The sequence below is a fragment of the Sciurus vulgaris genome, assembly GCF_902686455.1.
Source record: "Sciurus vulgaris genome assembly, chromosome: 17".
In the NCBI taxonomy this organism is placed as follows: Eukaryota; Metazoa; Chordata; class Mammalia; order Rodentia; family Sciuridae; genus Sciurus; species Sciurus vulgaris.
The window spans coordinates 1,665,056-1,687,203 of record NC_136478.1 but is presented as its reverse complement, the minus strand read 5'-3'; the positions used below and the strand labels follow the sequence as shown (position 1 = coordinate 1,687,203).

Here is a 22,148-nt window from a genome sequence, read left to right as displayed (position 1 = left end):
TGCCTGATTTGATTACATGTACTGGAACATTGCTTCCCATGGTGGAGTCCACAGTGAGAGTCGCTTTCCTGTAAGGAGCTTTGTATTTGGGAAGGGGAAGGCAGAAAAGGCCAAGGAAGGTGAAAAGATGGGGGCAGGTGTTAGTTAAATCACTGAATTGTAGGTGGAATGGAGTGCATATGACTTGGGCCACCATTGCCTTTCCTCAGGTGGTCTGTTAACATTTTAAAGTTGTTGAGAAGTAGTGAGTGGGTGGGTGGGAAACTTTTCTGGTGGGGGCTTCTGCTGCCTCCATGCAGGGCCCTGTACTGCCAGACCTTTCAGTAGTAAAGATCTCTGCCACCAAGAATGCAGCTGGGTCCTCCATTGATCTTTCCTTTTTTTTCTCAAGATGGAGAGTGATCAAATGAAGCAAAGTTTAACAGGAAATGGGTTTGGATAAAATGAACTTTGTGTGCGCTGTTGGCATTTCCTTGTTGATATGAACTACGTTTCCTTTGAAGGAGGCAGAAGGCTGAGTCATTTTAACTAACCTAAAGACCCAGGGGAGGCATTAGGCCATGGTCTCTGCTGCTGTCATGAAGTACAGCTCTGCAGTTTGGGCAGTAGGTGGCTGGGTAAGGACAGCTTTGGTTGTCCACACAGTCCATCCTCTTGAGCCTGGCTCATTGGTGGGAGCCTGGGATGGGTCTGGGGAAGGGAGCACCACTGCCATCATGAAGATCTCAAGTGGTTCACACCCCGTGTGGCCTTAGACTGAACCTGACTAGGCTAAGTGTTGCTGCTCTCAGTGGGCACAAGCAGCTTGCACATCGTGGTCACACTGCAGAAAGGTGGCAGTGTGGGACTGCATGTAGGACTATGGTTCCGAAAGGTGGTGCTACCTTGGACCTTTGGTTATCTGAGCACACCTGGGAGGTCTAATCGAGAGTGGAATTGCCAAAGAAGAAGATTTCAGGGTGCATCCCTGTCATTAAGAAATAGCCAAACTGTAATTGGCCTTTCAGTTTTGAAACTAAATATCTTATGGATTTTAAATATTTGTAGGACTCAAATAATTTCACGTTGTTTTGCAGAGGGTTTAATTTTTATATTTTATAGTATTTAAAAGTTCCACAGTTCAGATCTGTTCAAAGTGCAAGGGAGACAAGCTGAAGGGGTTGAAGCAAGATGAAAGCAAACGTGTGCTCTTGGGCTCCCGTGCCAGCACGCACTTGACAGCAAGTTCAGTTTGAGATGTTCAGGAGCAATTAGCCTGCTTCTTTGCCTCACTGGGGCCTCTGTCCATCCTCTCTGCTTCTGAATCAGGAATTCCCTGCAGCTCACAGGAAGTGAAGGAGGAGCTGGCCTAGCCCTGCAGGAAACAACCCCATTGGTCTTCCAATAATAGACCTCTCTCAGGAGGTCAGTATGACTGTACTTCAGTGTTGTACCCAATTTATTTGTTCTTCAGTTTCCAGGCAGTTTCAGGACTGGGAAGATGTCGTCGGTGTCATTAAATGCTTGGGAACTTTAGAGCCAAAGTTGAGAAACTGCAGAGGACCAGATAAGAAGATGTACTTGGCTTTGTGGTCTCTGTCATGACTCTGAACTCTTCCTTGGAAAGCAGAAATCAGAATGGACATGGCTGTACCCCAATAAAACACATCTACAAAAGCAGACAGCTGGCTGGGCCAGGGACTGTAGTTTGTGGACCTGATGCTTTCTAAGAAAGCCAGTGGGAGTTGGACAAAGGTCAAGGGTGGGAGTGGACTCACATTGAGGCTGAGAGGAGTATCTTGGTGCAGGTGCTCTGCATAGCCCGTTCAGCACTGCATCCCCAGGACCTCTGCTGTCCCTTGTTACAGATGGCTCTGCCAGTGTCGCCAGCACCTGGACTCTTCACTTGCTGCCTTGAGTGGTGGGGCAGATCTGGGGGAAGCCACTGAAATATCAGATTTCTCTGGTGAAGGCTCTTGGAGTGTAGATCTCACACAGTTACTAAGGGAACATCTGATCAAACATGTTGGTGGCAGTCCTTCTTCAGTATGATTAGCACTAATTAAACCATCTTTGGAACCCCCCCCCCAAAATCTTTTAATAGGTATAGTGCTTATTTGTTTTAAGCTTAAAAGTTGCAGGAAAATGCAGACTGTGGCATAGTCTTCTCCCATATTCCAAGACCTTAATGTTTTATATTCATGTGCTTGACAACTCTCCCTCTCTGCATATATATTCCCATGTTTTTATTCTTGATTCTTGAATGCTTAAATGTCTGTTAACTAAAAGCAAGGACATTCTCTTATATAAATTATAGTTATCAAAATCAGGAATTTTATTTTTGTGTCTGTTATCTTAGGAGATCCTATTTAGATTTTATTAGCAATCCCAGTGATGCCCTTTATTGCAAAAGAAAAAGGCTCTTTTGTGGACTTTGGATGTGTTTTTCCCTTGAACCCTTGCTGCATCCCACATAATCACAAATTAGGTACCACACTCTTTACGAAATATGAGTTTGGTAAAATCAAAATCCTGTAGGTTTATTTTTTGACAAAAAGCACTTTGAATGGCCATTTCTGTCTGCCACTATCTTGGGAGAAGGATGGGAAACTGAGCCAGTTAGGTTGGGAGGCAGAGGCTGCAGGGTTTCGAGGTCAGCCCAGCCATGTGTGAGAGGTGGGTGCCTATAACTGACAGGAGCTAGTGGGTCAGATGGGCAGATACATTCCCGTTGGGCTGGGTAAAGATGATTTTCCAGGGAGTCTTTGTATAGTGAAGGACATTTATCTTTTTTTTTTTTTTTGCTCTGAAGGTCAGGTTTTTTAGGTGGAAAAAAGCATCCCTGAAAGGCAGGTAAACTAACATGAATTATAGCTCTTTAATAAAAAGTAACTTTTTCAATGCAACATATAGTTTTCCTTTACATTTAAGAAGTTTAGTAATTGGTAGTCATCTTAAAGTGTCACATTAGTTTGTTGCCCCTCCACTGCTGTCCCAGCCCAGATGCTCCATGAGAATTCTGTTTGCTTGATACCTTGTCTTCTCCTGCTTTGGCTTGATAAGAGCCTCACACTCCTGACAGCCTGTAGCCCTTAGGACAGCCTTGTGGTTGAAGGAGGGCCCTCTGAGCACAGTGGGAGCTGAGTCTCTGTGTGGGGTTTGAGGAGCATCCTGACTGAGAGATTCACTGTTGACTGTGAATAGGTCCTTTCGGAGGCGGGAGGGCAGTCCTGGGGTTGGTGGATTGCATCTGCACGTGTGGGAAGCACTGAGGATATCCGTCCTGCGCCAGCTCCTGTGGCTGCTGCTGTCCTGTGGGAGCACAGCATGGGGTTTGGAGGTCTGTCCCATTGCACATTGTCGTCTTGAGTGCTTAAACGTCTGTAGGAGGTGTTCTGGTTTCATTAAGACACTTTACTATTAGTGCTTTTTTTTTTTTTTTTTTTTTTTTTTTTGGATACTAGTGATTAAACCCAGGGTACTCAATCACTGAGGCACACCCCCAGCCTTTTTTATTTTTTTATTTTGAAACAGGGTTTTGCTGAGTTGCTGAGGCTGGCATTGAACTTGGAATCCTGCCTCAGCCTCCTGAGCTGCTGGGTTACAGGCGTGCACCATCGTGCCTGGCTAGCATAGTTTTTAAAAAGTTAGAATATCTTTGATACATAAGTATGTTCTCTGTGGGTGTTGTGACAACTTGAGCTTTTCATTGGAGCAGATCAGTCAGTCTTAGGCTTCTCAGGCAGTTCTGGGCTTCTGAGCATCTTTTGTGGCAAAGAGTTTGAAAAAGAGAGTTTGATCACACCGTGAAGATCTTGAGGAAGGCTGCCTAGACTCATTAGTACCCCGAGGCCTTGCTCCATTCATTGACTCAGGAGGCAGTAGCCTGAGGGGTCGCACTTGTCCTGGGAGGCCTGGGCTACCGGGCCAGCCAGCGCCTGCCTCATGGCCTTTAACCTTGTGGCTGGACTCAGGACCTGCTTAGGCTCCTGTCTTCCATGCTGGATCTCCCTTGTCAGCTGCTTGTCTGAGGCATCCCACTGGGATAGGTCAGAGACTGGGTTGGTGTGAAATAAATTGCCCGGGCGGCTCCCAGCGGTGGGTGGCCTCGTGGCCCTGCCTCCTTTTGTGCCCATCCTTGTCACAGTTCTTTGTGACTGTTGGAGGTGGAATTAACTCTTCTGTTTTTGTGTTGTCTGGTTGGGTTTGCAAGCCCCCCACCTCCTATTCTGCAGGGGCTCCTGGGGCCTCAGGCTCACAGGGCCTGCTCGCCTCAGGGAAGTGACCCGATTGCATGTTTCTGGTGAATTGTCCTTGGCTCTGTTCCTATACAGTCTTGCAGTTTTAGTGCATTATTTGTTATTCAGTGATACTGTTGAGAATTATAAATTATTTTTAAACGAGGTTAGTCAAGTATGAACTTTTATAATCTTAGGGTTGGTATTACTTATAAGAATATGTCAATGCATAAATGACTTTAAAATTAAAAACAATTTTTTCCACTCATCTCAATCCAAATGAGGTGTGATTGGACTTAGCTGTATCATCCAGATCAACCTCATGTCAGCTTTCTTGGGTACTGGTGGGCTGTGGCCATGTGCACACCTGGAGTGAGGAGCAGCTTCTGACAGCTGTGGTCTCCAGCACAGTGCTCTTCCCACTCTCCCTGTGATAGGCTGGGGCTCAGGTGGCTGCTGGCTGGCAGATGAAGACTCAGAAGCTGTGTGAAGTGGCACAAGAGGCACCTCACCTGTGCCCAGTGCTCCTTCATGTGACTCAGGACCAGCAGGCTGCTTGCTGGGGTGCACCAGGCTGCCATGTAGAGCCGCTGGGTGCTCCTTAATGGGTCTGAGCTGGAGATGCTTTTCAACTCTGGCAGCTTTGGTCACCCTCTTGGCGCTGGCTGTGGGCGTCCGTCAGTACTCCTCGGCACTTACACCTATGCTCCAGTGCTCTTGAACTCTGAGTCTGTAGGAGTGGCACTGGCCTTATTCAGGTGCGTTAGCTTTCAAACTTTGGGTCTAAACCCAAATCAGTTTATGAGCCCATAGCCAGCATTTCTCAACTCCCGAGATGGGTGTACATGTGGTACTGCAATGCAGGTGAGCCTGGTTATTTCTCATTGCTGATTCCAGTTGAAGTGTGGTGCCACTCACCAGCTGCAGGTAGTTGTTGCAGGTGGCATTTGAGCTTGGGTACCTTTGGATGTCATATGTAAAGTTGTGGAAAGAATCCCTTTAGGCCAGTGGGGCAGACACTAGGGTATGGTACAGCTGTGCTTCAGCGTTTAGTCTCTCATCGGTGGTCTGTGATGACTGTGGAGGTCCGCTAGTACCCTTGCAACGGGTAGCCCACCCGTGAAGCCGGGCATCGACGCCTCATGCATTGCTGTTTGCTGAAGGGCAGGGCTGGACCAGAATGGTTGAGAGCTCTGGGATCTAGTGCTGTGGATGGGGAGAATTCTCCAAGGAGCAGGAGGACATGGCAGCTGGGACTGAGGGGTGAGGCTCCATAGAGGGCTTCAGCATGACTTCAGCATATGATAGAGGACTGGAAAGTGGTTCAGTGCACACCACGAGGGTGAAGGTCCTTATGAGGTCACTGCTGTGCCCCAAATGCCTGCCACAGTGTTTGGCACACTTTTCAGCTGAGGTCCAGAGTCTAGGTGTTTTTCCTGGTTGGGGCGTAGGATGTCTGCTCCTTGGTCTGCTGTTGTGTTGTGAGGGCAGCCAAAGACTGTGCACATAGCCGACCATGGCTGTGTTCCAGTGAGACCTTACTTGTGGACATTGGACTTTGAGTTTTATGTAATTTTCATATCATGAAATATTGTTCTTCTTTTGCCCCCTCCCCTCCACCCCCAATTGTTTTTTCCAATACTGGGGATTGAACTTAGGGGACACTGAGCTATATCCCCAGCCCTTTTTATTGTATTTTAAGATAGGGGCTCCTTAAATTGCCCAGGCAGACCTTGAACTTGCGGTCTTCCTGCCCTGGCCTCTTGAGTAGCTGGGTTTGCAGGTGTGTGCCGCCATATCCACTCCCCAACTAGTTAAAAATGTAGAGCCCACTCTTGGCTCTTGGGCTGCACAGAAATAGGTGGGGAATGGATTTGACTTGTGGGCCACAACTTCCCACCCATGGCCTCGGTTGCCTCTGTTCAGTCAAGAAATGGAGCAAGGTCACATGCAGGCAGGTGATGGAGCTGACTGGTAAGGGCTTGAATCCCACACGGGAATGTGCTGAACTGGGCTGCACAGGGAGGAGCTTGTTGAAGAGCACAATCTGGAAGGTACTGACAGACTGGACTGGAGGGCTTGGTTCCTGCTCAGCCATTTGTGGTTTGGGAGGGACACTTGGAGCATGCCGTAAGTGTGGTGTGTCATGGAGAGGTGGCATTTACACCATGGAGCCATGCAGCCAGGGACCTGGGCCAGAGTGTTCATGGATGACAGATATGAGCAGAGAAGGGGACATCAGGGGAATTGGCAGCAGGGGGATCCCCAGTACCTGGCTGTGGTCACTATTGAAGGCTAGCAGATCAGGAGAGGAGGAACAGGGCCTGCGGGCTTCCTTCCTGAGGAACTGGGAGACTGGCGGCATCCCCTCGAGCAGTCCTCAGGGGAAAAGGAGCCAGTAGTCAGATGAGGAGAGCCCCCTCTGGGGGGCCGACGTGGACGGTCCGAGTGCCTGTAGCCAGGAGTGGTCGTCTTTGTGCTGCCGTTTGCACTGATGTGGGGAATTGGTGGTGGGTTGGTGCTGTTGCCTGAGCAGGAATTCCAGGTTGTGGCCCCAGTTCTGTTCTTGTCATCCTGTTTTCCACTGCCTTGTAAAACCACTTAAAAACGGGTGCTGTTTAGAATGTCCTCGATGAAGCAGTGAAGTCATTTTATTAAGTAAATCTCTCCCAAACCACACACGGCTGAGCAGAAACCCAAGCCCCTCCAGTCCAGCCTGTCGGTAACTTCTGGGTCCTGCTCTTGCAACGAGCTCCTCCCCACAGAGTCCAGTGCCACCTCCTTCAGTGGCCATGCTGTCCTCAGACCTTAGTGCAGAGCAGGCCGCCTCCATGCTCTGTTGAGGTGAAGTGTGCAGAGGCACGTCTGCACTCCCAGTGACCAAGTTTCTAGGATGAGCCTCTGCAGTTAGGTTGCTAGTCAACTAGCTGCAGTTTCATGGACCATGTGAAAGGAAAAGTAACAACTTGACGTTTTCTACAAAATGCACAAAAGCCTGTCATTTCAGAGAAAACCACTGCGGGATTTGTTGTCAGTGACATCATTCAAGCTGTGAAGTGTATATCTTGTTGGAAAGCTTACCTCTGCCACTGTGAGCCTGACTGAGCCCTCAAGGAGGATGTCAGTGCCAGTGTTAATGAGCAAGATGCTTTTTGGCATGTCCAGTGCCCAGTTGCACCAGGGTAGTGGGACAAGTTGCTGAAAGACCCAAGAAAATACCTGGAGACAGCGTACGAGGCCAAGGCTATTGGGAAATGCTTGCAGGGAAGGTCCAGTGGTGCCAGGCTGATAGCACCTGTGTCCTTCATTGCTTTGCCAAGCAGGGCTTCTCCATCGGTGACTTGTCCAGTGGTGACCCCCTGTATGAGTGACATGTATCCTTTTCACAGTGCCCTCAGTTCAGCCCCATCCCCACCCAGGGGTTTTTTATGTCAGGCCGCAGGAGCAGGGACAGTCAGGGTCAGGTCCCTTAGTTTGCTTGTCTGAGCAGTTTCTCAAGGAGCGACTGTCCTGGTGCGTGTGAAGGAAAGTGGCTTCTACAGGTAACGCTGACTTGCCCTTCTTCTCCCAGCGCACACAAGAAAGCCAGTGTCCTCTGAGACTATGTGTGTCTGCACTTGCCAGCCCAGGCTGCTCTCATTGTTCCTGTTGTTCTCTTTCTTGGCGAGGCTTTTGGGAAAAGAAAGAGGGCATCCAGGGACATGTTGTTTCACTATCCCTCTTTTCTTTAAGGATGATACACTTGTGATGTCATATAACCACAACACTGGGAAGACTTGCACAGCTCAGCCCGCAGAGTCTTGTCGGTGATGGACACAGACCACACTTGGGCCAAAGCTCTACTTACCATGTGAGGCAAGTGGGTGGGTTCTAGAGTGGTCGTTGTGGAAGCCCACCACTGTGGTTTCAGGGGTCACACTGCAACTAACCTTCAAGGGAGAATCAAAGACTTGGGTTTTGGCATCTCGTTGTGGGGCTGGGCTTTCGTCACAGATCAGCCAAAGCCACCCATCTCAACAGACTAAAAACGGATGCATTTTCTTGCTATTGAACTTGGCATTAAAGAGATTTGTAAAAGTACAAAGCAGTGTCCCTTGCTAAAGCTTTGTTATTTTGGAAAATGTAGTTATTTATTTTTCATAAAAAAATGCTTTGTATGTTCATATGTAATATGTTGATTTTTGTAATTTTAAAATAAATAATAAATATTAAGTAACGATACCTAATAGTCTAACATTTTGTTGTGATTTCAAATATGGAATATTGGTACTGTAGCTCAGTGGTAGAGTGCTTGCCTAGCATGTGTGAGTCATTGGGTTCGATCCTTAGCACCACATGAAAATAAATAAAATAAAAGCATGTGGTTCAAACACAACTACAAAAATTTTTTTTAAATATGGAATATTGCCAGGGATAAGTATGTGGGCACAGCTTTTTGGAGGCCTCAGTAATTTAAAATGGTGAAGGGGGTCCTGAGACTGAGGTCAGAGGATGACTGCCTTAAAGTGTGAATGAAATCTTTTCAGTCCCACCACTAGATTCTGCATGCCGATGTGCTCAGGGTTAACTTTTGGCCATACACTTAAAAATTCATCCCCTGTCCCAGCATTGGGAATTGTTGTGACCTTTGAACTCGCTTGAATGCTTAGGAACCGGAGCTGTGTTTCTGTCCCAGAAAGCTGCAGGGAGGCGGCGGGTACCTGTCACAGAGCCTGCCCTGCCACCCTCTGCTTGGCTGGACATCTCGAAGGCTGAAGCCAGCTGCAACTCAGGGCCGCAGCGGGTCCATCCTCTCCTGCCCCTATGGTAGGTGTTGAGGATGTGTACTGTGTGGGAGAGCCTGAATAAAAGTGGACATTTAATCAAACGTTAGGAGCATGAGGTTGGAGGGGACCTCACCTGAGGCCAGTTTGCCGCCTTTCCTGATTTTAAATTTAAACCAAGTGTTGCCTGAAGTTTCCCAAGAATATGTGGGGACCCAGGAAAAAGGAATTCTGGTCTCCTCCTGATTTCCTGAACAACTACTTAAGTCTTTTTTTTTTTTTTTTAATTTTAAAATTTTTCTTAGTTGTAGATGGACATATACTTTTATTTATTTTATGTGGTGCTGAGGCTCGAACTCCGTGCCTCACATGTGCAAGGTGAGCGCTCTACCACTGAACCACAGTCCCAGCCCCCACTTACAGTCTTATTTTTGATTTTCCCTCCATTTCATTCCTTGTGTATTCCAACTCAGACTCAGATTTTGGGGAGGGGGAAGTAAGCTGTTTTCTACATATCTCCATTTAATAAAAATTCATTTGCTGACTTCATATGGGCTATTTATTACTGCTCTTATATCCCCAGAGCGTTTGGCCAGCAGGGTGATCTTCCAACGCCCAGCGTTTCTTTGTTTCTGGAGACTTAGCTTCCTAACTGGGTGCTGAGTGATTTCTCCAAATGGAAATGAAAATTGCTGTCCTTAATTTTCTGGCATGTGGACTTAGGCATTCCAAGTCAGATGGGCCACGAAGTCTTAAGAGGGATACAGCATAGGATGGAGAGTGGGGACATTGTGTAACTGTGCTGGGTTCCTTACCACACTGTCATGATTCCAGGGTCTTTTCTGTGCTGTTGCACACACTGGGTGCCTTGGGTTTAGGCTTGCCTCTCTCCTGTGCTGGGGGCCCTTCCTGACTGACTATGAGGCTTCTTGTCAGCAGGGGGTTGTATTTTGTCATCATCTATTGCCGGGGCTGAACCAGCAGGAGTAGATGTGCAAGGAGCCAGGTGTTTTACGGAGAGCATGGGATGTGTCTCTGTAGACAAGTTGTTCCTTCCATCCCCAGCCGGGGAGGCTGTGTGTGTGGATTATAGTGTCTTCTTCCTGTGGACATGGCCTCATCCAGATCATATGCAGCATGATGCTGTCATCAAGGGTTGACGTAAGAAATGGTTTCCTGAGGAATGCCTGTGCTCAAAAGCTTACCTCCCCAGTGACCATGGGATGCCACTCACTAGTGACCCAGGACACCCCAGTGAAGGCCCTCCCAGCATGGACCACAGGGGCTTCATGTAGTTATTTTTTCTTGCTTTTTCTTTTCACGTAAGGGGAGCTGATCATCTGTAGTGTTTTCTTTTTAACCTTTACTGCTAAAGCTGTTTTATGGTCAGTTGAAGTCACTTTTCTTTTCCTGTTTTAATGCCTTCATGGTTTTATTTTATGGGTTCTCCAAATACTTGAGTAATAGCAAAATTAAAAACATGCTTGTAGTTATGTATTTTAGCTGATGAATGACTATTATCGGTTATTGGCACATATAGCAGCTTGTTATATTGTCACTGTTAACAATGGGTCATTTACATTTTTAAAGTAAGCAGTTAGATTTATGTAGGTGATTATACTGCAACTCTTATTGAAATAAGAATATAGACACAAAGACTTTGAAGACCTTAATCCATGGTTTTTATTAATTTTTAATTTAATATTCTTGATTAATATAATGAATGCACATATTACTGGGTACAGTGTGGTAATTCTGCACATGTGTATAGCATGCACTGATCAAGTCAGGGTAGTTAGGATTCCCCTCACCTTGTGATTTCCATGGGAATGCTGACCTCACACCTGTGTGGTATGTGACTTGAGCAGAATGTTCTTCTGGTTCATTGTGGGCATTGTAACCAAGTGCCAGTGCCTGCACACTGTGCTAGCCACCAGCTCCTGCCTCTGAGGGGCTGCCTTCCAGTGGGGCTCCCTTCTAGGGTGACAGATGCTAAGATACATGGCAGGCTAGATGGACTGTGCTGGGCAGTGAAGGGGAAAGGGCTGAGGAGTGGGTGCTGGTGGGGCTCAGTTGGGTGTGGTCAGAGGGCCACTGAGGAGGTGGTGTGGGAGCCGAGGTTGGGGTAAGGGGCAGGCAGAATTCTGGCTGAGGGCCTGTGCTGGGTCCTGCCTGAAGAGCTTGGGGGCCGCTAGGATGGAGTGAACAGGGAATGGCATCCTGGAGGGGACTTAGAAGTGTCGTGTTACCCAAGCCACTTCAGAGGGCCCAGGAGTGTCCCAAGGTCTTTGGAGCTAGAACTGAACTGACCGTGCTGAACGTGACCCTGAGCTGTGTTGGAAGCTATCACTGGGCAGGTAGCAACAGACCAGGAGGGAGCTGTGTGTCAGTCTAGATGAGCCACGACAGACCTGGGTCTGGCAGGCAGTGAACTGGTGAGAGGAGGCCAGAGTCTGGGAGAGGGCAAAGCAAGGAACCTGTCAGCACAGGAGCTTTTGACCTGAGTAGCTGGGAAGTGGATGTCATCAGCTGAAGTGGGAAGAGCGCCCTGGAGAGTGACCGACTGGGGCAGCAGCAGCTGGAGCTGGAGTTGGGTCAGGGAGTTTGCAGGACAGCCACTCCATGCTTCAGAGCCACCAGGCCAAACTGCCAGGTGCCACTGCCACTGAGTTGAGGGCCCAGCATGGAGCCCGGGGTGCCCCAGCAGGGGGGTGATTCAGGATTAGCAGAGACAGGCAGTGATGGCCTGGGAGACAGTGTAGGCCAGCAGAGCAGAGTCCCACAGGAGCACCAGGGAGGATGGCACATGGGACCTCTGAGGGAAGGGAGCTTCTGGAGTAGACAACTGTGCTGCATAGACTGTCATGTGACATCTGGTGGCATGCTGTGGGGGGCTGTGAAGAGAGGAGACACTGGACTGGACACAGGTGGCTTTGAAGATGATGGTAGGACCTTCTGGGAGATGTGAAGGGCCAGCCATGCTGGGTGGGGCAGAAGAGGGGGCTGCTGTGATGGGTTCATCAGTGGAACCCAAGGGAAGAAGGGGTGGAGGTATGAAGAGAGTGGAGAAAGTGTACCTGGGGTCCAGGAGCCCAGAGGTGCCCATGGTGTGTGAGGATGGCTGGGCTTGAAGTGGCTCTTCTCTGTGGCCCTGTGTAACTGGGTCCTCCCCCATGCCTGTTCACTGAGGGGGCCTTAGCAGGTTACGAAGGCGCTCTTGGGTTTATTACGACTTGACAGGGTTAGCCTCATCTACATACTTAAACCACTGTTTTGCTTTAGGAAAAGAGTTTCACTGGTAACAAGTAAATCAATAATAGTTGCTTATGGAAGCTGAGCATGTCAGAAGGGTAGAGGGAGGAAGCCCCTGCTGGCTGTGCCTCTTCCCTGGCGGAGGTCTGGAACCGTGGTGCCCTGCATGCAGTTACCAGGGAAGGGATTGGTATCATGTCACACGTGCTGCTCTGGAACTTGGTTCATGTAATCAAGTCATTCTCATTCGTGTTAATGACTGGGATGTTTGGCTATATAGCTGTGCCACCCTTGATTTTACTGTTCCCCTGCTGTTGAACATTCAGGTTATTGCTTGGGGTTGGTGGGTGCTCTTTTTTCCATGTGCACCCTGGGAGATGGATGATTCTAAGGAAAAACTGCTTAAGTCTTTATTGAACACTGATTAACCCAGATGTTTTATTATATTGACTGGACTATCTCCAGGACTTCTGAGAAATGGCAAATTTAATTTGCCAAAATGGCAACCACAGGCATTGCTCTGGTCCAGTTTTTTTGGGCTTGTTGCCTTGGTTCTTCTTTTGAAATCTTCACTGTTAGCAGAATTTTAAATGACTCTTTATCCTGGCAACAGCATCATTTTGAGTAAACAACTTGGATAACAGTGGTGTCCTCATTTGGAGGAGGTTAGGATTCAGGGTTTTATGGTGAGTTCACAGTATTTTCTTAAGCCACTTGCAGAGCTTTTAGAAACTAGGGTGATGCTTGCATTGGTCATTTAAAAACTCTTTCCACTGGCCTCTTAGGAGAAACAGGTATTTAACATGGAATCTGTGGACCCAGGCCCATCAGTGAATGTGCTTCCAGTACTAAAATTGTTTAAGTAGGTTTTTTCTTTTGTCCTTCTTTTTTTTCCCCCCTTTTTTCTTTGCTCATGCTAGGCAAGTGCTCCATCACTGAGATATATCCTCAGCCCCCTTTTTTCCCCATATTTGAGATTTTATTGGCTGTATTGAGAATCAGTACAGAGACGTTTCACTTTGTACACTATTCTTAACACATGTACTGAAAATCTAAAAAGCCTTATACTGTGATTCTTTTTCAGTTATTCCAGTGACTTTCCAGCTTTGAATTTGGAGGCAGATTTTTCTTAATAGAGTATCAAGTACCAGTATCTTTGAATGCTGCTGTTATTTAGGTCCCACTAATTCAAAACTTTGTCACACACACTACATACTCAAACTTTCAATCTTTCACAGCACATTAAAAATATTAGGAAAACTAAGACTTCCACGACCACAGATGTTACAGAGCACACACGGTTCTGACAGCAAGGGTCCAGGAGTGGTCTTCTTCAGGAAATAGTTCTTCCTTTTGGGCATCCTGGTGGGGCGCGTGTGGGCACGCGGGCTGTGGCGCGCGGGAGCCTTCCGAAGGTGCGCTGCCTGGCCGCCGCTGCTGCTCCCGCCGCCCAGGCTGCTGCGACCCCTCCCCAGCCCTTTTTTAAAAAAAAGTCTTTATTTTGAGACAGGGTCTGACTAAGTTGCCTAGAATGACCTTGAATTTACAATCCTCTTGCCTCAGCCTCCAGAATAACTGGGATTACAGGTGTATACTACCATGCCTTGTTTAAAATAGGTTGTTTAAAGCCACGTGGTTGGTTATTGTCCTTTCTTTTGAGGATGTCTGGGGTAGGGAGCCTAGGACAGTGGGCAGTCCTGTGGATGCAAGGGCCTGAGCTCCTCCTTGCAGCTCCTCTGTCCCAACCTCATCCCAGGCCTAGGACCCAGCTGGAGCAGCATGGAGAAGGGCCAGGCCACATGCCAGTTCTCTTTTGAGGAGGTTTCCAGAGGTTTCTGTCTCTGTGTCCTGTGACCACACCTTGCTGTAGGGGAGGCTAGAGGTGCATCTGTCTGGTGGCCTTCTGCCCTGCTTAGGGGTCTTTACTGAGGAGCAAGGGGTAGGGGGACTGGGATGGGCACCCTGCATTTGTAGTATTTGTGTAGCTTCTAGAACTTGGTAAAACTTGGCTTGTCTGTGCTTTTTCTCAGAAAAGAGTTTATATTGTTTTTTAAAACTTTAAAAAAAATATTTTGAAAGCAATCTGTAACCCTAAAATGTTTTAAATCCATCAATGCAGAATTTGGTGGGGTGGCATTACCTGATTGAGGACTACTGCCTTCATTAAGAAGTGGAGTTTATCCCTTAACTAGTCTTGACTTTGCTTCCTGGGTTGTAAGAGAAGACAGGATTTATGATGTGTGTCGTATGGATCTTAAGCCTGACTGCCAGGCAACCTTTCCTCAAGTTCCTCCTCAGAGGACACGGGTTAACCTGCTCACACACTAGGCTGGAGACTCTCCTGTGTCAAGTAGGGTGGCTGCTGTCTGACCCCAGTGCCTGGGGCCAGTTCCTGGGTAGATGGCTGAATTGCTAGCCCGGGCACTGCAGCTGGGGACTACCGTGGTGTCTCCTGAGTGGCCTTTGCTGCACTGGAGGAGAGAAATGGTGTTGTGTTCATGTGTGCGTTACCGGGCACACAGGAGGCTGAGGACAGCTGCTCAATGATGGCCTGTGCATTCACCCTCACTCCCATGCTCACTCTGAGTAGGCTTGTGACGCTTTTTCTGTTGCTATGAAGGAAGGAAATTAGCTCTTTGGCCTGTGTGTGGCAAGTATTTTTTCCTAGTGTCTTTGAATTTTCCCTTTAAAAAAAAATTTTTTTTTTAATTGAATATGATGCAATCATAGGAATTGGGAGAGGTAAGGTGGACTAGGACGCCTCCTAGGCAGTGCACACCCCCATCACTGTCCGGGCCAGGAGTGAGCGGCCAGCACCCTTGTTCTCGGCGACCCTCACTTCTGTGGGACAGCATCTGTCTTCATCTCTACTACCCAGGTTTCTGCTCTTCAGTCCTGTAGTTTTGTCTGGTTTTGGCTTTTCATTGATGTTTGAAGTCTCCTTTAATTTCTGAACACCTCTTGTTGTGGTTGGGATCTAGAATGTCCCCCAGAGGCTCATGTGTAGAAGGCTTGGTCCTCAGTGTGAAATGTTCAGTTTGGGCTCTTGGAAAGTGATTGGATCTCGAGGGCCCTTATCTCTTCAATGGATGCATCCTTTGATGGGTTAATAATTGATGGTGGTGTTGGGAGGTGGTGGGGACTCTTGGGGCTCGGGACCTCGTTGGAGGAAGTAGGTCACTGAGGTCCTGGAAGGTGTATCTTCTTGTCCCTGGCCCTTCCTCTCGCAAGATCTCTGTTTTCCTGGTCACCGTGAGCAGGGAGCCTTCCTCCACCACCCTTCCACCACGATGTTCTGCCTCCCTTCAGGCCCAAAGCAGTGGAGCCGTCCTATCATGGCTGAGACCTCCGAAACCAGGAGCCAGAATAAACCTTTCCTCCCCTAAGTTGATTTTCTCAGGTGTTTGTCGCAGCAGTGAAGAACTGACCGATACGTTCCTGTACTCCCCAGCCCAATACGGTTCAGCTGTAGTTAAGTGGGGTCATTCGTGGCACGCCCCTCGTCTGGGTTCATTTTGCCGACTGAATCTCTGGGGTGTAGTGGGTTCTCCTGACCTCTCCGTTTTCTGGGAGGGGTAGCAGGGATGCTCCCCGACTCACCGTGGGATCACTGCAAGTACTCAGACCCTAGGTTTAAAGTTCTTTGTTGAAAATGCATCCAGTGCTGTAGTCTGCAGAGCGCCCTGGCTGAGCAGCATAGCGCACCAAGAGCTTTGGTTGAGTGTTCCCTCGGGTTTTGCGTTTTGGCTGCCCAGCATCAGCAGAGCATCAGGAAAGACCACTGTTCAAGTGTGGTTCCTACTGAATGCGTGTTAGAACCATCAGAAAATTTAAAAACTGTAAGTGAAACCACTGTAACTTGGAGTGCTCTCTTTAGAACTGCAGGTGGGTAGTGAGAGTCAGTGTTCTGTATGGCGAGCTCCCACCTGGGTGGCAGTGTATTCTTCACTAATGAGGCACGTAATGTTGGTTTTGTTTTTTTGATGTTAACAGCCATTCTTTTCCAGGGTCCAGATTTCTAAGTTACTAGAAATTGCAAAATTATGACCATTTCTTCACTGTGATACTTCCATTCAGAGGAACTATCACTTGCTGTTAGGATTTTCAGTGGCACAAATTGTGCAGGAAGACAGGATAAATGCTTTATATTATTACTACTATTTGTTAAGAATCAGACTGAGTTCCATCGCACCCTCCAAACTCATGACTTTGATAATATTTCTCTTTAACCCCATTTCACCTATCATCCTTGTTGGTGGTCAGTTCTTTCCCCCTTTGACCAGGACTAGCTTCTTCTAGTTGGCTCCTGAGTGTTTCTGACGCAGCCCTGTGTTCTTTCCTTACATCTGACATGACAGGGTGTTTGTTCTAGGCTCAGCTTGTGTATTTCTTGCCTCATATTTGGAATCAGACACGTCTCTAAGAAACCATGGTCTCCTTAGGTGAGGTTGTTTTCATCACCGTAACCTGGGCTCCCAGGTGAACATGGTCACCGTGTTGATTGCTGTTTCCGTACTTCTGTAGTAGACAGGCGGAGTGTACATAAACACACGTAGGAGTTTGTACTCCGATTTCAGATCACAGCCCCCGGGCGTTTCCTTGACTCTGATCACTATACCTGCTTCTCCATGCTCTCGGACATCAGGAGTGATAGATAATACTTATTTGTACACAGAACATTCCCAGAAGGGATTTCAAACGCTATTGCTCAATATGATTGCTGAAAATTGTCACACTTTATGTGTGGGCTTCCATTTTTGTCCCATTTTGAGTGTTATGTTCTGCTGTGTTGTCAGCATGTGCGTGGTGTGTTGTGCCGTCTCTCCTTTGTGGGATTGGTTTGGGCCAGTCCCACGTGTGGATAGAGAGCTCACCACTGACCAACGTGTTTCCTCCAGGGGTTTTGTGTCGGAAGTTGTTTTTCTAGCATGATCTTCAGGAAGTGCTTATGGGACGGCTAGTTACTGAGAACAGCATGTTGGTCACAGCTTGCTCCTTTTATGCTCAAGAGTGATTTTGTCTGGATATAAAATTCTTAGCTGATTTCCTTTCCTTGAGTATTGTAAATATGTTAATTCATCTCCTTCTGATTTAAGCATCTATTTTTCTTTGCATTTAAGTCATGTAGTCTTTTGCCTGGGTGTATAAAGGAATTTTTGAATAGTATTTTTATTACAATGTGTCTCCCACTTTAGTGGTTTAAAACACCCATCCCTGTGGGCTTTTCTTTTTTTCTGCTGCTTCTCCTGGGAGTTGAAATGGGGCCTTTCTTTTTGAGACCACTGAGCTCTCCCTGGGCCAGGGGAATTCTCTAGAATCATAGTTTTAGTATTCCATTTGATCACCTTGGTTTTCATCTTCAGAGTCTCCTCTTAAATGTGTGTTGGATCTTCGCCTGTTTTGTGTGCTACTTTTTCTTGAAATATTTACATCTATTTTTATTCTTTATATTCATAAAACTTTATTCATTTCTCTCTTTTGTATTTGTTTTTCTTCTGTTTATTTGCTCTGGGTTCCTTCTAATCTAGTCTTTTCTGAAATGACTTATTTAGATCTCTGTTGATAAGACTATACTTGGGCCAACGTGGCCTCACTACTGTTTTGGAAAATAAGTTCTCTTGAGGCCTAATCCCAGTGTCATGTGGTCTGGGAGCAGGCATGGAGGGTCTGCTTGGGAGACATTCTGGACATAGGACCAGAGGTCACATTGGAGGCCAATGGTACTGTGTAGCTGGGACACCAGCTTTCTAGAGTGTGGCAGTCAGTAGTTCTGAGGCCTGTGGGGAGCAGGTAAGGACAGGGCATTGCAGGAGGTGCTTGGGGTAAGGTTCCCAAGCCCATCTAGAAAGGTGGAGTGGAGTGGGGAAGGGAGGCTGTGCAGTGGGCTGGGCCTGCCCCGCGAGAAGAGGACCCTGGTGGCATTGTGGAGCTGGGTCAGCATTCTCCGGGAGTGGGCCCTGTGGTGGCCTGGGCGGGAGGCATCCTGTAGTGCAGACCCACTGCATGGAGGGCCTCAGCACACATGGTGGGAGTTTGTGTGCTCACGCCTCACACTCCTTAATATTCCTCTCTGCTTTCTTGCTTTTTGTTTTGTAGGTGACAGACACCCAGCGCCCTGTGAGCTGGACCCCTTCTTGTGGGCCAGCCCCTCTCCGCTCCTTCTGGATGATGTCAGAACAGGACCTAGCGGATGTTGTTCAGATTGCAGTGGAAGACCTGAGTCCTGACCACCCAGGTACAGAGCTGTGGGACAGTAGGTGAAATATTATTCTCTTTATTCCAGTAGTTTTCTTTCTTTTACATTAAGAAGAGGCAATAGTGACACATGTTGTGTATGAGAATTCAAGTCATGGAGGCTGAACAATCAGCCCTCCTTGCCTCACTGGCCCGTCGTGGCCCCTAAGTCCCCTTCCAGATGTGCAGCTGCCTAGCACCTGCCCTCTCTGCACACGCTGCCACCTTCATGCGCTCTCTGACACGGGACAGGCTTGTGTGCCCACCCTGCAAGCCTTTGGCTCCCTGTGGCTGACCCTTTCTGTTTGTCACTTGCTCTGTGTGGAGGTTAGTAAGTCAGTGGACCATGGAAGGTGATTGTTGGTAAGGGTAAGTCTGGCTCTTTTTTTTATCAGCCGCTTGGCGTTCTGTGTGTAGACACACCTCGCTATGCTGAGCTCTTCCCTCTGGATGGCTATTCCCTTGCTTCACGTTGTTTTTCTTTTTGTATAGCCGTGTGGGGAAGGTCCTTGCACATATGTCTTGGCAGATGTTTTTGTTGGGTAAGTTCCGGAAGTAGAATCACTGTATATCTTTAACTTTTTTCTTTTGGTACTGGGTATTGAACCCAGGGACACTATACCGCCAGCCTTTTTTATTTTTCATTTTGATTGGGGACCTTTCTAAGTCTCCCAGGCTGGCTTAGAACCTACGATCCTCCTGCCTCAGCCTCCCAAGTCATTGGGATCACAGAGTGTGCCACTGTGCCTGGCTTGTATATGGTTAATGTTTTTGTAACACACTGACAGATTTTTCCAGAGCAGTTTCACTGATCGATTCTTTCTGACTGTGCTTGAGCACAACCTTCCCTCCTCTTCTGCTAAACTGGTGCTTCCCTTAGGATATTAAAAGCACTGTACTTTGAGGCCTTGACTGGGCCTTTTAGAGGTGACTCTGGGCATTGCAGGAGCCTCCTCTGAAGAAACTTGACCTACACTTACTCATGCTACCAGAGTTCTTAGTAGGCTTCCTCTTTGTCCATTCATTGGTATGCTTGCAGTTGATTGTGCTTGAAAGGACAAGGCCCATCAGGGATATTTTGGCTGCCTGGCCATTCTTCAGGAATATTAGAACTGAGAGCAGTTTTTGGAGTCTTGTGAGAAAGTGTGGTGTTTTACTTGGTGGTATTGGTGTTAGCTGGAGAAGCTCTGTTTGGAAATCATTGTGTGGCAGAGCACAGCACCAGCACTGGGAGCTGGAGAAGCAGGGCTGAGGGTGCCAGAGTGCTGGGGTGCTGCTCCCAGTCTTCTGCACCTTGTTACAAGACGCGCTGCCCTTACACATGCCAGTTTTAGAAGCGCCCTTTCATATTTGGCCGGTGAATGACCGTCTCTTTAGGGAACACGTGCTGCAGTGCTGTAAGAGAAAAAGGTTCCTCTCATGTATTTTCAGCAGCTTTAGAACATTAAAGTTCTGACACCTTCGGGAATCCTTTTCATCCGGTTGTGCCCCATCTTTGTTCCTTAAGTGATGGGAGGTGTAGTTCCTAGCCTGTTTATGATGCTCCTTCTGGGTGCAGAGCCCCTGCGGTCTCTCTGAACTGGAGCTTGCTGCCTCTGATCCAGGAGCATGTACACACACCCTGCAAATGCCCTGCAGCCCTGTGTACATCCAGAGTAGGTTCACGGTTAAGACTCCCCTCATCTATAAATCGTGAACCTTGCAGAGCTTAAGATATAGGCAGTCCAGTATGAGTCCAGTTGGCAGATGGGGTGGGGGTAGGGCTGTGGCCTGCTGTGCATGGTCGCTCTGGGTGTGGCCAGTGGAGATGTTGTGGGTGTCAGAATCAGCTGCTGGAAGGGGAGGAGCATGGATGAGTTCATGTGGGAACCGAGGGCTATCCTGGAAGTGCTTGCATTGATCTAATTCACATGCCTTGGCCACGGGTGCACCACTCACTTCCTTGAGATTAGGAAATGCAGCCTAGAATGTTCCAAGGAGTGAGAAGCAACAGTAGTACTGTATTACCTTCCGTGGCGTTTTAAGTCGTTTCTGGTTTGTATTTTGTCTTTCCAAATAGGTTGCAGCAGGCCATATAGCCTATCTCGAAGAGTGCCTGTCTCGAATGCTGGAGTCCTGGGTTCGAGTCCCCAGAACTGTGGGTTTGTGGAAGTAACAAAAGAACGAAAACAATTCTGAGCCAAATAGGTTGCAAATGATTTTGGGCAGCTCTTACTACTTTTGAATTCCCCACGGTATATTCTGTGTATACATTGGATCAATTCAGCATCTGGCATGTGTATTAGTTTCTTGTTGCTGTGTAACAGGACCAAAAATTGTGAAAAGATACATAGTCAAGAAAGAAGTAGGATCTCTGAATCCTAGCAGCCTAGCTTGTACCTACTGCGTGTTGTATTTTACCTTTCTGAAAGTATGTAAGGTTGTTGATTTTATCAGGCTTGTTCCACTGATCATGATGGCTTTAAAATGGACAAGGAGTTATTTTGTTTGATTCTGAAAGAATGCCTGCATCATTGTAAGAGCAACGTGCGCACAGAAAGTGAAGTCCAGTCACTTGCAGTCCCGCTACTGGTAGGAAGCTCCTGTGGAACACTGGTGTGTGTACCTCTGTCTTCTCCAGCTGCAGCCTGCCAGGGACATGCTGGCTTTGCTGCCTTTACAACTGTGAGCTACTCAGGTTTCCAAGGGGCATGCATTCATTCTTGATTTCTTTAGTTAACAAAGAAACTAACTGTGTTACCTCAGACAAGTCTGTGGAACTCTGTGGACTTGCTTTCTGCATATGGCAGTGTGTTGAGGCTGAGTCGGTTTTGATCTCCCACCTGGGCAGATAGGATATGCAGAGAGTGATTTTGGTATGGAATCATAGTCATCTGACAGAACTTTATTTTAAGGTTGGGAGGAAATGTAACTGAACGGTGTCTGCATGCCAGCATTCACATGGGCTCTCAGGAGAGCTCTGACGGGGAGGCCTGCAGTAGGGTGCAAGGGTCGCCGCGCATGGAGAACATAACTAACTGCCCCGGTGTCTCAGTTTTCCTTGAGCTTAAGGAGGGCTCCTGGTTTTTGCCTGACTGAGAATTTTACATCATAATGGTAAAATATGAAATAGGTTGTGCCATTTCTCATCTAACCTTAAGGCATCAGTGCTGTGTACTATCTTCATGTTAAAAGAATTCTTGAAAACTTTTCCTGTTAAGGTTTCTGTGTCCCATCATTGATTTTTCAGTTGTCTTGGAGAATCATGTAGTGACAGATGAAGATGAACCTGCTTTGAAACGCCAGCGACTAGAAATCAATTGCCAGGATCCCTCTATAAAGGTAAAAATACGAATATTTTTAAGTATACTGTGGCTGATTTTTTTGTGCCACAAGTGGGGTGGCTTAAAACAACAGAAGTTTATTCTCTCACAGTTCAGGAGGCTAGAAGTCCAAGATCAAGGTTGTGGGCAGGGCCACGCCCCTTTTCCCAGCTCCCAGAGGCTCCATTCTTTTTTTTTTTTTGTAAACAAATGGGATACATGTTGTTTCTCTGTTTGTACATGGAGTAAAGGCATACCATTTGTGTAATCATGAATTTACATAGGGTAATGTTGTTTGATTCATTCTGTTATTTTTTTCCCTTCCCCCCCACCCCTCTTTTCCCTTTATATAGTCCTTCCTTCCTCCATTCTTGCCACCC

The 22,148-nt window shown here is 47.5% G+C and overlaps 1 protein-coding gene across 11 annotated transcripts in view; it reads left to right on the top strand.

The window, feature by feature from the left end:
* Positions 1–22,148, top strand: part of BANP (BTG3 associated nuclear protein) — an 84,844-nt gene that overhangs the window by 4,488 nt on the left and 58,208 nt on the right. For 6 of the 11 annotated variants that reach the window (XM_079119612.1, XM_079119611.1, XM_079119610.1 and 3 more), the window contains exons 2-3: positions 18,329–18,485; positions 21,696–21,787. In XM_079119612.1, the coding sequence (XP_078975738.1) occupies positions 18,398–18,485; positions 21,696–21,787 (180 nt within the window). In that variant the 5' untranslated portion in view covers positions 18,329–18,397. Of the gene's footprint in view, positions 1–18,328; positions 18,490–21,695; positions 21,788–22,148 lie in introns of all 11 variants that reach the window. The other 5 variants (XM_079119614.1, XM_079119613.1, XM_079119609.1 and 2 more) reach the window with 2 other exon arrangements.